This window comes from Mandrillus leucophaeus, unplaced genomic scaffold, assembly GCF_000951045.1.
Source record: "Mandrillus leucophaeus isolate KB7577 unplaced genomic scaffold, Mleu.le_1.0 Scaffold123, whole genome shotgun sequence".
Taxonomy (NCBI): domain Eukaryota; kingdom Metazoa; phylum Chordata; class Mammalia; order Primates; family Cercopithecidae; genus Mandrillus; species Mandrillus leucophaeus.
In genome coordinates, this window is record NW_012100654.1 from 2,375,267 (window position 1) to 2,389,087 (window position 13,821).

Genomic DNA, 13,821 nt, shown 5'->3' on the forward strand with positions numbered 1-13,821 from the left:
ATTGGCAGCATGAGGAAGGGGGAAGAAAGAGAACACAGTTAGAACACAAGTAGCTTTTGCTAGAGAGAGAGGAGAACTTCAGAGAAGCATGGGCGATAGGCTCTCGGGCACAGAAAAAACCAGGTATTTTTAAAGTGGGAGTGAGAATCACCAGGGGCAGCAGCATGCTCTTTTCAGGGAGAGGAGGCTGGGGTTGTGTACAACTGCTTATCTCATGGGAAACAGCAATGGAAACAAAATGAAGCATGAGTGTGGTCAAATTTAAACTGTTGTCTTCTGTGAGGCTGGACTTCCCAGATGAGAGTGAAGGAGAGCATACGATTTCTTTTCCCCAAGAAGGAAGTTAGACTGGGTTTTAGTTGTTCTTACTTTGCTAAGGAAGGGAAACAAAGTTCCAGGTAGATGTTCACACATTAAGGCACAATTAGTGCTATAATAATCAGTGTCTAGCTTCCATTGTCCAGAGGCAGATCTTTCCAGAGGGTTCAATTTAAAGAAAGCAGATGAAATTGTTTCAAGACAGGGGTAAATAAGAGTCTGCCAGGCTTATAATTCATGAGTTCAAAGCAGTAGATGGATTATTATAAAGAAATAATTTGAACTTCACCAATGTGTCCCCCTACTGTATCCATGCATAGGGAAAGGCAAGTAAAATGGCCTGAAGTTGATGTTGTCTGAACTCTGGGGAAAAGAAATGAAACTTTACTAAGGACACAGTGGCCCTTAAATTCCAAACCTCAGCCTTCACAGGGCTGGGGGTTTGGAAGGCATCCCTAATTGCTTAAACCTGTGTGTATTCTCAAACCTAGGGTATCGAATGGCAGCTTTGAGAAATTTAATATGAATCAAGCATCTCGCATTTTTAAGAGAATAGTGCTGCAGATAATTTTGCTGTAAAACATCTGCACAGTATAAAGAGAAAGGTATAAAAGAAAAAAAAAAGGTACTTACTTGAATTGAAGTTGCCAGGAGAAATAAAAGATAAAAAATAAATTGATCTTGCATGCAAAATCCTGCTAAACTACTTCCCCTCTGGTCCCCATACTGGAAAAAAAAAAAAAATAACCCATCCACCCAATTGGCTTGTGAGAATGCTGCAGGGTGGGAGTGGATGACAGGTGGGGACGCAGCTCCGGAATACCTTACTCACTTTAACAGAGACTTTGTTGCCCAGAATATCCTTGGGTTTACGAGACCCTGTGGCTTCATTTTTACCCGTGTTCTCCACTTCCGCCCGCTTTCTCATGCGTAGAGTATGCCATGAACATGACTTCCTGTTGTACCAAAAAATGCACCAATCAAAATGGCAGGTCAGGGACAGTGAGGTGGTGGGCGGGCTCACCACCGTTGGGTGAGTCAGCAGGTGAGGTGCTCCATCAAGCCCGGGCTTCAGAGGCCCCAAACCTGCACACCAGCTCCAATGGGGGCTGGCAGCTGACCTCACCTCCAACTGGAAGTGAGCGAGAATGAACTCTGACCTCCCCTGGTAGATGTGCAAGGTTGACTGCAGCATTTGAAGAAAATATGAATCCTAGGTGACTAAACTCTAACAAGGGAGTTTGTATACCATACCCGTGATGCCTCACAGGACCGAGGAATTCCTCTTGTGAAGGGCATGGTGGATGGGTGAGAAAGGGGGTGAGGAGTAGAATAGGAAAGACAAGGGAAGTATATGCTACTGACACTTTCCCAGGACCAGACAGAAAGACCCAAAAGGATGATGTTGAGAGTTCTACCTCATGATTTGTATTTGGGCAGGGCCACTCCCAAATAATGTTGATCAGACAGGATTTTCTGGGGCAGGCATTTGCTTAATAAACAGTGGAGCATCACTCATTTATCTGGATATTTTAGGGCAAAGAGTTTCTCGGTCTCTATTCTCCATATCACTCAGTGTTTGTGAATACATGGCTTTGTCAGCCTCTAGAGGTCCTAGAGCTTCCCTGTTAGGATAAGACCTAATGTGTACTCCCAGGGAGGTGAGAGCAGCAATGGCTTTTCAATAGGCCTTTCATCCTAACTTCTTTCTTCCCACAAAGGGTCCTGGGAGCAACTTCTTCACAGACCTCTGAAGACAAGCTCAGAGTAGAGCTTGTCTTCTGTAAATATCAGATCTCAAAGACAGAGATACCAAAAGCCAAGTCACAAACAGTGTCAGTGACCCTGAGCAGGCATCATCAGTTTCAGGTGAGGTCACAGAGCTTGAAAGAAGTTCTAATTGTTGTCTGGAATAAGTGAGACGTGGCTTCCCTTCAGTATTCCCTGTCAAAGGTGGGCCTATGCAGACAGGGCTCCATGAGATGAGCCTCCATTATGGGAGAGAGGCAGAGGAGATTTAGGAAGAAGGAAGCTGCTGCAAAATACAGAACATCTCCTCCAAAATGCTCCACATATATCAGGATTTTAAGGGTACGTTGAGGAAGGTGCTCCAAAAATATTTATCCCCTAGCACACAGGTTCGACCTTCTGAGCAGGAAAAAGCAATTGTAGTAATATCCTTGAATCTTGTGGGAAAGTGGGCTCCTTAAAAAACCCAGACCTTCTCCTGTATCTCCTAACTAGTCAGGCTCTCTACTGTCCCCTGCATACCAGCACCTTGCTCCAACTGTTGAATCTGAGTAAGAACCAGCCAAGCAATCTTAGATGGCATCAACCTGTTAACTTCAGACTTTGATAACTTTACTCCAAAATCCATGTCCCTGGCTCCTTTTGAGAACAACTCGAGTCAGGGAGATCCCTGCTGAAAGGACTCCCAGGGCAGGCAGCACATTGTGTACGTGCGTGTCCATGTAGGGGCGTGTTTCTACATTTATTAAACTCTGGGTTATTTAAAATGCTTGGTGAAAAACTAGAAATATGAGCAATAACATTTCATGTTTGGAAGGAAGACTCAGAGTAGTATAAATGGCAGGACAGGCTTGGTTTCATATGCTTCTTCCCAGAAGAACTCGTCATCATGGTTTGGGGAGCTTCCATCTCTTGGTTGCAAGCCCGGGGACTGATGTGGACACAGGGTTTCAGTGACGTTTGTCCTGTAGGCATCACAACGAATTCTGACCCCTGTGGTTATGGCAGGCCTTGGGGAGGGTGTGCTGAGTGTCCTCCACTGGTAAATACTGACAACCTCTTTCAGTCCACTGCTCCCCTCCACACACACCCCCAACCCTTGTGCAAGAGTGACTGACAAGAAATCAAAATGACCCATATGTATTTCAATCTGCTCTCTTTTGCTCGGTCTGACATCCTTTTACCTTCCCTCCCATAGAATGTATGGATAAGTGGCCAACAGAACCAAAGGTAGGGAGGAAGAAGTGTTTAGTACCTGGATATTTAGAGGATAAATCATTAAGAGTTAGCTCTGCAAGTCCCCTGATTAATAAAAACTTCAGTGCTTCGAGGGTCTTTATCCCAAGGCTTCCTAAAAGGCACCCAAAACAAGTGTACTTAGGATAAAATGCATGGGGGCTATTGTGCCTTAGGGGCCACTGTGGATTTTTGGTTGGGCCTGTGGTTACCTAGTGAGGCCAGGGGGATGTCAGTAGCTGCTATCCCCTGTCCTAGAGAGAGGGCCAAAGCAGTGCAGTTCTGCTGGTGCCACTGCTCAGATAGCTCGTGGGAGCCCCCTGCACCATGGGCTTCCATGGATCACTATGCAGCATGGAAAGCAGCGGGGAATGCCAGCCAAACACTGCCTTCTACTCTGGTCATTCATCGACATCAGCACTTTAGGGCTGCCCAGTTGCAGGGAACCAGTCGGACAGCATCGAATCTGTACCTTCCCTCATCTCAGAGGTTAGGGAAAATCAACAGGGGCTGTTTAGGAGGGAAGGCCAGGGTCAGAACTTTAGCAACAAAAGTACTTTTTGTGTAGGAAAAAAAATGCCAATGCATTCACCCAAAACCTAAAATATAGAAAAGGAAAAAAACAAGAAAAGGAAAAGAAGAATTGTTTGCACATTGGAAAGTCCAAGAAGAGTGAAATGGGGGGAAAAAGGGTCAACTAGTCTTTAACTTCATTAAAACATGCTCATGGTGAAAATTTATTTTACATATTTAAAATAGTACATTTAAACTGATTAGTTACATGACAGGTACAACGATGAGCATTGTGACGCCATCATATTGCACAACCTGACTTCATCCGTATGGGTTTCTTTAAATAGTGCAAAATACTTTATACAGGAATGTGTTCGGAAGGGTCTTTGCAACCAAAATAAGGAAAAGAAGTATCTTACAAATTACTATGAACATATATTCAAGTGACGGGGTCGAAGGGAATTTTTAAAAAGTTACAATCTGTACAGAGGAATTACCACAGACAACCAAAAAGTTCCCTCCCTCCTGGGAGAAGCAGCGGGCCTCTGACCTTCACAGGTTTGGCATTTGTGCCAAGGTAATTTTTTGGTGTCAATCAAAAAAAAAAAAATATATATATATCAGTTACTTAATACAATATAAATAGAAGTCCAGTCCAGTGAGTCCTGTGGTGGGTCAAATGTGGCAACAGAAAGCACACCTTTTGTCACCTAGGGTTTCAGTAGGGTTCTTTTCTTAATGAGTGGGGGGAAAAAAGAGAGAAAAAATGAACAGAAAATTACAAAACAAAAGGAAAGAAAAAACACTGCCACCACCAACAAAAAAAACTGGACCACTCCAGCCTGGATGCCCCATGCTGTGTATGGTACCAGCACTCAAACACTGGTTCCGTGGCACTGTTGAGAATAAGCAGCAGTAATTCCCTACCGTGTGTTTGCATTTTTGTGTTCTTTTGTTTGTTTCTGAATATTTTTAATCCTCAAACTCCTCTCCCGGGGAAGCCAACGAGGCACTTACTTGATGCTCCCGTCACTACTTTCTGCTGCTGTGGCTTTGGTGAGGGGCGCCAGGATGCTGCCTGGGACCCAGCCCTCGGCGGCGGGGGAATGGTCGCTGGCAGGCTGGTACACCAGACACATGTTCTGCTGGTTGACGGTGAGGACCTGGACCACCTCACCTTGACTCACACAGATTTCATTCTCCTTCAGTGCGTAGTAATCTTTGATCACGGCCATGGACGAGGTCCCATTGCAGCCTCCCAGGTCGTTCTGCTGGGAGATAAGGGTAAGAGGGGCACAAACACAAGGATGCTAGTTCACGTGGGCTTGCTCGGCACCCTACCCAATGGTTCAAGGCCAAATCTCCCACTAGCAGGGTAGGCAGCGGGCAGCATTCGCTCTTGAGTAATGACATAATATTAATAAGGTGCTCTGAAAGTATGTTTTTTAATAGCAATGTTTCAACAATATTATCATCCAGGGTGAATAGGCTCCAGCCCACATAAAGGTACAAACACACCTTTGACCTGGAAGCCCCTTCCTAGCATACAACCTTCCTGCCAGCATTCTCTTACAAGTGAAAGGAAGAACCTGGCACTGGCATAGGGATATGTAAGCACCTGGGCAGAGTGAGGTCAGCATAAGGGTCATGTGTCAGGGGTCACAATTTTTCAATGAAAAGAACATGGATTGTTTGATATTAAATTTTTCTCTTTTTGAAAATGCATTGGCTTTACTCTATATTCTGACCCTCTTATCTCTGCCCAGTTCAAAGGCAAGGCCATGACCTACCCTTACCCAACTTCCTGCAGGCACCAGGTACCCTCCCCTACTCATTAATACAAGAGATGCTGCCCATGACCTTTTCATGTGAGTCTGTATCAGGGCAGCTGCATCTAGACAGACTTGTAACTTTCCAAGGAGGTCTGGCTGCCTCATAGAGCATGGTAAGAGTCAGAAAGTCTTCAGAACATACATATATATTCTATATATACACACATACATATTCTGTATGTATATACATACAGGATATACATACAAATTCTTCAATATATACTTTTTTTTTGTTTGGCTGTTTTTGAGACAGGGTCTTGCTAGAGTGCAGGTCTAGGCTAGAGTGCAGTGGCAGAGTCATAGCTCACTGTAGCCTCGACTTCCCAGGCTCAAGTGATTCTCCTGCCTTAGTCACTGGGACAACAGGTGCATGCTACCACGCCTGGCTAATTTTTTTTTTAAAGTTTTATTAGAGACGAGTTCTTGCTATGTTGCCCAGGCTGGTCTTGAGCTCTCAAGTTCAAGCCATCCCCCTGCCTTGGCCTCTCAAAGCGCTGGGATTACAGGCGTGAGCCAGCGCATCTGGCCCGATATGTTTGACAAAATACCAAAGTGACTTCAACTTACTCCCAAAGGCAGGATTGTTTTTTAAGGTAGAAAATCATTTCCAGGTGATATGATGGAACAAATTGGTCTAGTTACTCTAATACAGGATTGAACTTGGACACTAATTATTTTTTAACATAACCAATATAAACTAATAATTTTGGGGAGAAATAAAACTATAAAATTGGAACACGTAGATAAAAAATGTAAGTGTTCCTATTCATAGAGCCACTGAGTTCTAGAGAAAACTGAGGCCTAATGAGGTTAACCAACTTGCTAATGTTCTAAAGCAAGTGAGTTGCAGAATTGGGAATAGAAACCAGGTTTGCCTGATTCCTAATCTAGCACTTTTCCCATTTCTCTCCTGTTCTACCTACCTTGTGGGGCGAAATAGCTGTGTAGACTAAATCTATGCTTGAGTCTTTGACTCGCCTCATGATGATGTTTGAATTGTGGATTATCTCTGACAAACATTCAATCCAAGTTAGACTTCTCCCATTCTCACACTGATGATCGACTTCCCTTCCACATCAGCCAATGGATGGTGAAGAACTGTGAACTTCTTTCAGTAGGTGCTCAAGGCAGATCATCATTAGAAAGGGTGATCTCTTTTTAAGATGTCAAACACTATAGCAGTGACTTTTAGATGAAGATGATCCACACTGCAACTATTCTATTTAGCAAAAATCATCCATTTTTATGATTGCTAGAGGAAACTGGTATAACTCACCCAATTTATGGGGAAAGAAAAACAAAATTGAGACTAGACTGTACTTAGTGGGCTGTTCCTGCTAAAATAATCGGCAAGCATTCAAAGATGCCACTTCCTGGCTGGGCGCAGTGGTTCACGCCTGTAATCCCAGCACTGTGGGAGGCTGAAGCGGCCATATCACTTGAGGCCAGGAATTTGAGACCAGCCTGGCCAACATGGTGAAACCCCATCTGTACTAAAAATACAAAAATTAGCTGGGTGTGGTGGGGCACCTGTAGTCCCAGCTACTCGGGAGGCGGAGACAGGAGAATTCGCTTGAACCTGGGAGGCGGAGGTTGCAGTGAGCTGAGATCACGCCACTGCACTCCAGACTGGGTGACAGACCGAGACTCTATCTCTTCCTAAAGTAACCCCTGAGGCTGTGCCCTCATAGTGACAAGTGTGGGAGTAATGAGTTGTCACTTACCTTGCTGGCTTCGAACTTGTCCCCAGACTGGTGGTATTCAAACCCTGGACTGCCATTGGAGGTAGATATCTTCAGGGGAGGCAGAGGTGGGTTATAGCTGGAGCCCTTTGGGGGCTTCTCTGAGCCCACAGGAACAGAGGAGTAGGGCCTGGGGCTGGCTTGGGGAAGCCTGGCAGGTTGAGACCTCATCACGGCTGTGCTTCTTTCTTTCCGCTGATACTCAATGGGTGATTGCAGAGCTGCGGGATAAGAGCAGGTGGTTACTCTAAGCGTTGGGAATTCCACAAGGATTTGGAGGCCTCTTAGGCCCAAGGCCTTATGTTAGGCATCATGTGGATAAGCGAGAAAAACACTACCCTTGATTTTAAGGCAGTGTGAGAACTAAGACATCTACCTAAATAATGAAAATACAAAAAACAAAATGGTGCCATATGTGAGGTGCCAAGGGTTATGCAAAGAGAGAGAAGGCTCTGTAATATGTGTGGTGGTGGTGGTGACAAAGAGCTTTGGAAGAGAACTGTGGCCAGACTCTGCCACTTAGGCTGGAGGAAGGAAGCAAGTGTGACGTGCTGGTGAGGGGAACAGGAAGTAGTCAGAGTGCCTAGGGCCTTGGGTCTCCCTGGAGGAAGAGGAAATGAGAAAGGTCTGTGAGGTGGGACATGCCATGGTATGAAAAGTCTAGAAAGTGAGGCCAGTGAATCTGGACCAAATTTTGAAGGTCATGAAAAGTAACTGGATGGAATGAACTTTAAAGCTTTAAATTCAGATTCTATCATCAGAGAGCCACATTTGAGGAACAGTAACCTTGTAGTGGTTAGGAGGAGGGACTGGAGACAGAAGGCTTCTTGTCTAATTCAGAAGCCATGGAATGGTAAAAGCGAGAGGCAGAAGGTCTAGGAGAGCGGGACCGGGGGATGTGGAATAGATGCGGCTGTGGTGAGGTCGGGAGAGATGAGACTGTGACAGCCTAGGTGGGAAAGCAATGCAAGAATCGAGGATGGCTCAGGTTTGAAGACTTGGAGGATGGCAGTCAGTGGAACTCACAAGACAGGAGAAAAAGCTGATGTGAAGGGGAAGACTGGAGTTTTGTTTTATTGAGTTTAAGGTAACAAAGTTGTAAGGTCTGAGAACTACAGATGGAGAGCCAGGCAAATGCCATACAGGTCCAATTCTTTAAGAATGACCTCAAGGGTTGACCGATTATGTCATTTTTATCAGTTTGCACTGTAACAACTATTTAAGTGGGTGAACACCTGGGGCCCAGAGAACTTCTCAATTAGAAGGATGTTGCTACTGTGATAGGTACATACCTCAACAGGACTCAACACAGGGCCACACTTCCTTTCTATTTGAGGTCTCAGAAGCAAAGATGGGCTTTGAGATACCTGCACACATCTCTGTAAGTAGAAGCCTGGCCCCGGTCCATCATCACATCCTTGTCTCTTGTATGTGTCAAAGTAATAACGGGCCCACCAGAGCACTGCCTGTCTCACTGAGGAGCGTTTTGTGGGCATTAAGTATTTAGGAGATGATAACCCAGTTCAGTAACACAGTCAGCCCACTGTATCTGCGGGCTCCACAACCATGGATCCAACCAACTGCGGGTTGAAAATATATGGGAAAGGCCAGGCGCAGTGGTGCACGCCTGTAATCCCAGCACTTTCGGAGGCCAAGGCGGGTGGATCACTTGAAGCCTTGTCTCTACTAAAAATACAAAAATTAGCCAGGCGTGGTGGCATACGCCTGTAATCCCAGCTTCTCGGGAGGCTGAGGCACGAGAATCACTTGAACCTAGGAGGTGGAGATTTGCAGTGAACCAAGATCTTGCCACTGCACTCCAGCCTGGGTGACGGAGTGAGAGACTGTCTCAAAAAAAGAAAAAAAAAAAAAGAAAAAAAAATATATATATGGGGGAAGAAGATGGAAAAAAGATGGTTGTAGTCTGTACTGAACATGTACAGAGTTTTTTTTTTCTTGTCATTCCATAAACAATATAGTATAACAATTATTTACACATCATATACATTATATTAGGTATTATAAACAATCTAAAGATGATTTGAAGTATACAGGATGATGTACATAGGTCATATGCAAACACTATGCCATTTTATGTAAGGGACTTGAGCATCCACAGACTCTGGTATCCTCGGGAGGTCTTGGAACCAATTCCCTGTGGATACCAAGGGCTGACTGTATCTCCATGATTCATTAGGAGAAAGGTCTCTTGGAACCAAGTAAAGGTCTGAATCATTGACTATGCCTAAATAAATACAGTTCCAAGTTCTAAGTACATACCAGAGTTATAAAGTAGGCCTTATCAAACTGATTTTATGAATCAATTCCCATCATATGGAATTGTGATATTACCTGATTATTTACAATAATTGTGCTAAAACATTTGAAAATAGTATGCTTTCTTAAATAAGCTAAATGGACAGCCTGTATTCTTTCACCAACCTCCATTTGCATAACGTAATTCTCAGAATCAAGAAAACTGCATCCCTACAGGGTTTGTTTTTGACTGATTGATACAGTGTCTCATGTCTGATCCTGCTTCTTTCTTCACTTTGGTTGCTAGGGAGATCATAATTAAATAAATGAGTGCTCTAACACTAGCACCTATACTGCAGTTCTGTGGTTCACAACCTTAATTTGAAGTCCTGTAGTTGTGGATTCAAGTCCTGTTTCTATTGCTCACTGTTTCTGTGACCTTAGACAAATTCTGAGTCTCCTTTTCCTCACTTGAAAAAAAGTAGGACAAGAGTACTTACCTCTCCATGTTGACGTGAGGATTAAATGTGAAAAACCATGTAAAATGCTTAGCATAGTGCCTGACACAGAGCAAGGATTCAATATACAGGAGCCATTATTGTTAGGTCAATAACTTCTTGTTTCAACTTACTGTTATACCTTATTTTTCTTTTGTCCCAAATTGATGAATTTTAAAATTCCTAATTTCTGCTTAGAATCTATCAGAAACTCCTAATTAATAGAATGCAATTTAAATGGATATATTTTATATATGCACACATTTTTGCATAAAATTATTTTATCAACAAAAGTGTTCATTTGAAATCATATATTCAGAAATCATAAGTCATACACAACTTTCATGACCATCCCTCAGGGCTGGGCTGGTGTTTAATTTTAGATATTTTAGAGTGAAAAGAATCCTAGAGATCACTTAGTCTAGTTGTTTTTCACCAAATTTTTTTACAGTTGAGGGCCAGGAGCCTGGCCCAAAAATACTTTCTGTAAGTGCAAAATTGCTTTGAAGTCTCATGTTCTATCTTAAAAAGTCGTGGCATCCTGTTACGTGATCTTCTTCTATTTGTCTTTAAAACACTGTGCTAAATCCCTTATAATATAGGGAAACTGATATTGTAGGGAGGATGCCAGGTTTCCTGCTTCCAGGAAGACTGGCTCATCATGGAGCATGCCAGCATGGGCAGAGTATATCTACCTGAACTCTCTTTTTCACAAAACCAGTCACAAGGCCCAGAGAAATGTCATGACCTGCTCAAGGTCCTCAACTCGTATGTCACCTTTTATCTTTCCCTTCAGCATTCAGTTCCATTCTAGACACCCAGAACATGCTGTATCTGGATCATTTGAGAGTCCAGATCCTAGTACTGGCATGAAAATGTGACACACCCAAGGGTGGGCCTGTACATGTGTACATGTGTATACCTTTGTGTGCACTCATGTGAGCACATATGGCCATGTAGTAGAGATCTCAGGACAGGCAGGAAGAGGTGGTACACCCAAAGGTGTGTGTGTGTGTGTGTGTGTGTGTGTGTATGTGTGTATGTGTGTCTATCCAGGCATATGTGATTGCTGAGTCTTCAGGTTTACTTCATTACTAGTTACATCTTGCATTCAACTACAAGCTCTGTTTCTGCTTGGTTAGATGTCAGAGCTAACCAAGTTAGCAGAGATCAGCCACTAGTTTAAAATAGCACACCCCTTTCCCATGCCAAGCTCAGTGTGAAGAAAACCCCAGCAGAGGAAAAAATAAAGAAATACATTCAAAGTGGCAACTCTACTTCACTCCAGTTCACACCACTCATGAGGGAGCTCCTGCAAGGGCCACAGAGAGCTACACCCTCTGTGTAACCACCAATTTTCTTCTAGGAAGTTTCAGGGTATTACAGAAATTTAAAGTTAGCAATCATTCTCATTTAAAAGGGGTAAGGCTGGCTAGCAACGTGGCTTATTTAGGCTCTCACACTGTTGGGAGCAGAGGAGGGATTTGAACTGATTGGCCAAACTCTCATTTATCTCTAGTTAACACTAGAGAAGCTATGAAAAGTGGAAAAACATATGTCATTTCTAGCCGGCCCTGGCCCCTTAGACACAGAGGATATGCCTACCTCAGACTTTTGCCCAAATTAGTACCAGGCAGTAGTGATGGCAACAAGACATATATCCTGTGTCCCATAAGCGAAATCTCTTCTATCAGAAAGATGGAGCTTCTTTTCCATACCCTATCTGTTCTTCCTGTGTATTCAGATTCAGAAAAATTCAAAAGTGTTTCTGAAAACTACAAAGTTGGAGTTCCATAAACTGTGATCTGGGTTCATAACTCACCATGAACCCAGACCCAAGGAAGCTCAGAAGTTTTGGAGTCCCCTGACATGGCCCTGCAAGAAACCAAGCCCAGCACCCACCATTCAAAAAGTCTCGCTGTGTTTCTAAGACTTGATTGATGTCCTGCACCCAGGCCTGCTGGATGTCAGCGTTGGCGGCTTGCAGAATGACCCTCTCAGAAGTCTCTCTGTTCATGAGTGCAAACTTGCAGGGATCATTGTCCACATTCTCCTCCAGGACCAAGTAATTCATCTGGAAGAAAACAAGTTGATCCTTTTTATATTTAAGAGATTTTTTAAAAATCAGCAACATATTACTGTTCCTCAAAGTTTCTATTTCAGGACAAGCTTCCAAATTTTACCCTGGATCTAGCAGGACAGTACTTAGGTTTTTGTCTCTGGGTGAGTGACATGGTCCCAGGGAACCTGCAGGATCATGCTGGAGACTGGCTCAGCCTGTCACTTCAGCTCACAGATAATCACTGTCGTTCAGCCTCCATGACCGAAGGTTATTAGCTGAAAGATCTTCATGGTTCTGGATGTCACGACTCCAGTGCCTTGTCTTAGGGAAGCAGCTCCCAAAAACTGGGCTCTTCCTTGCCCCTTCATATCACCATTGGGATCCTCACCTTGATACTCCTTTTGAACATGTAGCCAGGGGTGAGGGATCCCTTCCTGAGCAGTTCACTGAAGATGACAATCTGCTCGAAGAGGAACACGCGCCTCTCTTTGGTCCGGGACTGCATGCCTGCATCCAGCTCAATCACATAGAATGTGTCCTGCTGTAGCAGCTTCCCCTGAGCAGTCAGGGTGCCCTGAAGGAAAGAGGGGCTGGGGTGAAGTGAATGAAAAATGGGGAGATGGCCACTGCCCTCTGGGTCCAGAGAACCTCCCCATATGGGGATACGGACAACAGATCTGACATCAAAATCCTCAGGGCTCTAGGAAGAGACTGAATTGGGACCCACCCACTCATCCGGGGGCCGACCTTGGCCATTTTCCTGCACACACAAGGGCCCTGGAGGGAAAGGGAAAGCAAGCTGTGGAACCCCTGAGAAACAGCTCCAGGCAAATGCCAGAAGGCAGGAAGGTAACATTATTAGCAGAAAAGTCATAATCCTGGTCCTTCTTGTTTTTTATTGAAAGGACAATGGAAAGTAGGTGACACTTGGAGCTACAAGTGGCCTTTCCATCCTCAGAGCTCTGAGAACTGTGCCTGCCTGGTTCCTTTGCAGTATGGGCCAAGGACCAAGGGCATTCTCATGGCCACCAACCTTGGACTCACCTGTAGACAAGGGAAGTGATGAAGGCAGGACCACAAATATTCGGATAAGTCACTCCCCTCTCTTCTTCAATTATTTTAGGATGGGGAAATTCTGCAATCTTAGTTTCTAGTTATAGGCCAACAGGTAAAGTTGGGGGTACTAGAGATAGGTCTCCACATTTCATATGCTGGTAGATACTTTTCTGGGTTCTGTGATTCTTCTAAAAATGACTCCAGGGTGGGTGTGGTGGCTCACGCCTGTAATCCCAGAACTTTGGGAGGCCAAGGCAGGTGGATTACCTGAGGTCAGGAGTTCGAGACCAGCCTGCCCAACATGGCGAAACCCCATCTCTACTAAAAATATAAAAATTAGCTGGGTGTGGTGGTGTGTGCCTGTAGTCCCAGCTATGGGGAGGCTGAGGCACGAAGATCACTTCAACCTGGGAGGCAGAGCTTGTGGTGGGCCAAAATTACACCACTTCACTCCAACCTGGGCAACAGAGCGAGATTCTGTATCAAAATAAATATACATATAAATTAATTTTTAAAAATTAATAAAATAAAAAAAATAAAAATGATTCTAGCTACTAGGC

At 44.2% G+C, this 13,821-nt stretch overlaps 1 protein-coding gene across 4 annotated transcripts in view; it reads right to left on the minus strand.

Annotated features, from left to right (window-relative positions):
* KALRN (kalirin, RhoGEF kinase) overlaps window positions 1-13,821 on the minus strand; it is a 651,545-nt gene that overhangs the window by 55,061 nt on the left and 582,663 nt on the right. For 3 of the 4 annotated variants that reach the window (XM_011971540.1, XM_011971544.1, XM_011971542.1), the window contains 5 exons: window positions 12,594-12,779; window positions 12,046-12,217; window positions 7,373-7,611; window positions 4,834-5,087; window positions 1,151-1,274 (listed from right to left, as the gene is read on the minus strand). In XM_011971540.1, coding sequence (XP_011826930.1) covers window positions 1,151-1,274; window positions 4,834-5,087; window positions 7,373-7,611; window positions 12,046-12,217; window positions 12,594-12,779 — 975 coding nt within the window. The remainder of the gene's footprint in view (window positions 1-1,150; window positions 1,275-4,833; window positions 5,088-7,372; window positions 7,612-12,045; window positions 12,218-12,593; window positions 12,780-13,821) is intronic. The other variant, XM_011971541.1, reaches the window with a different exon arrangement.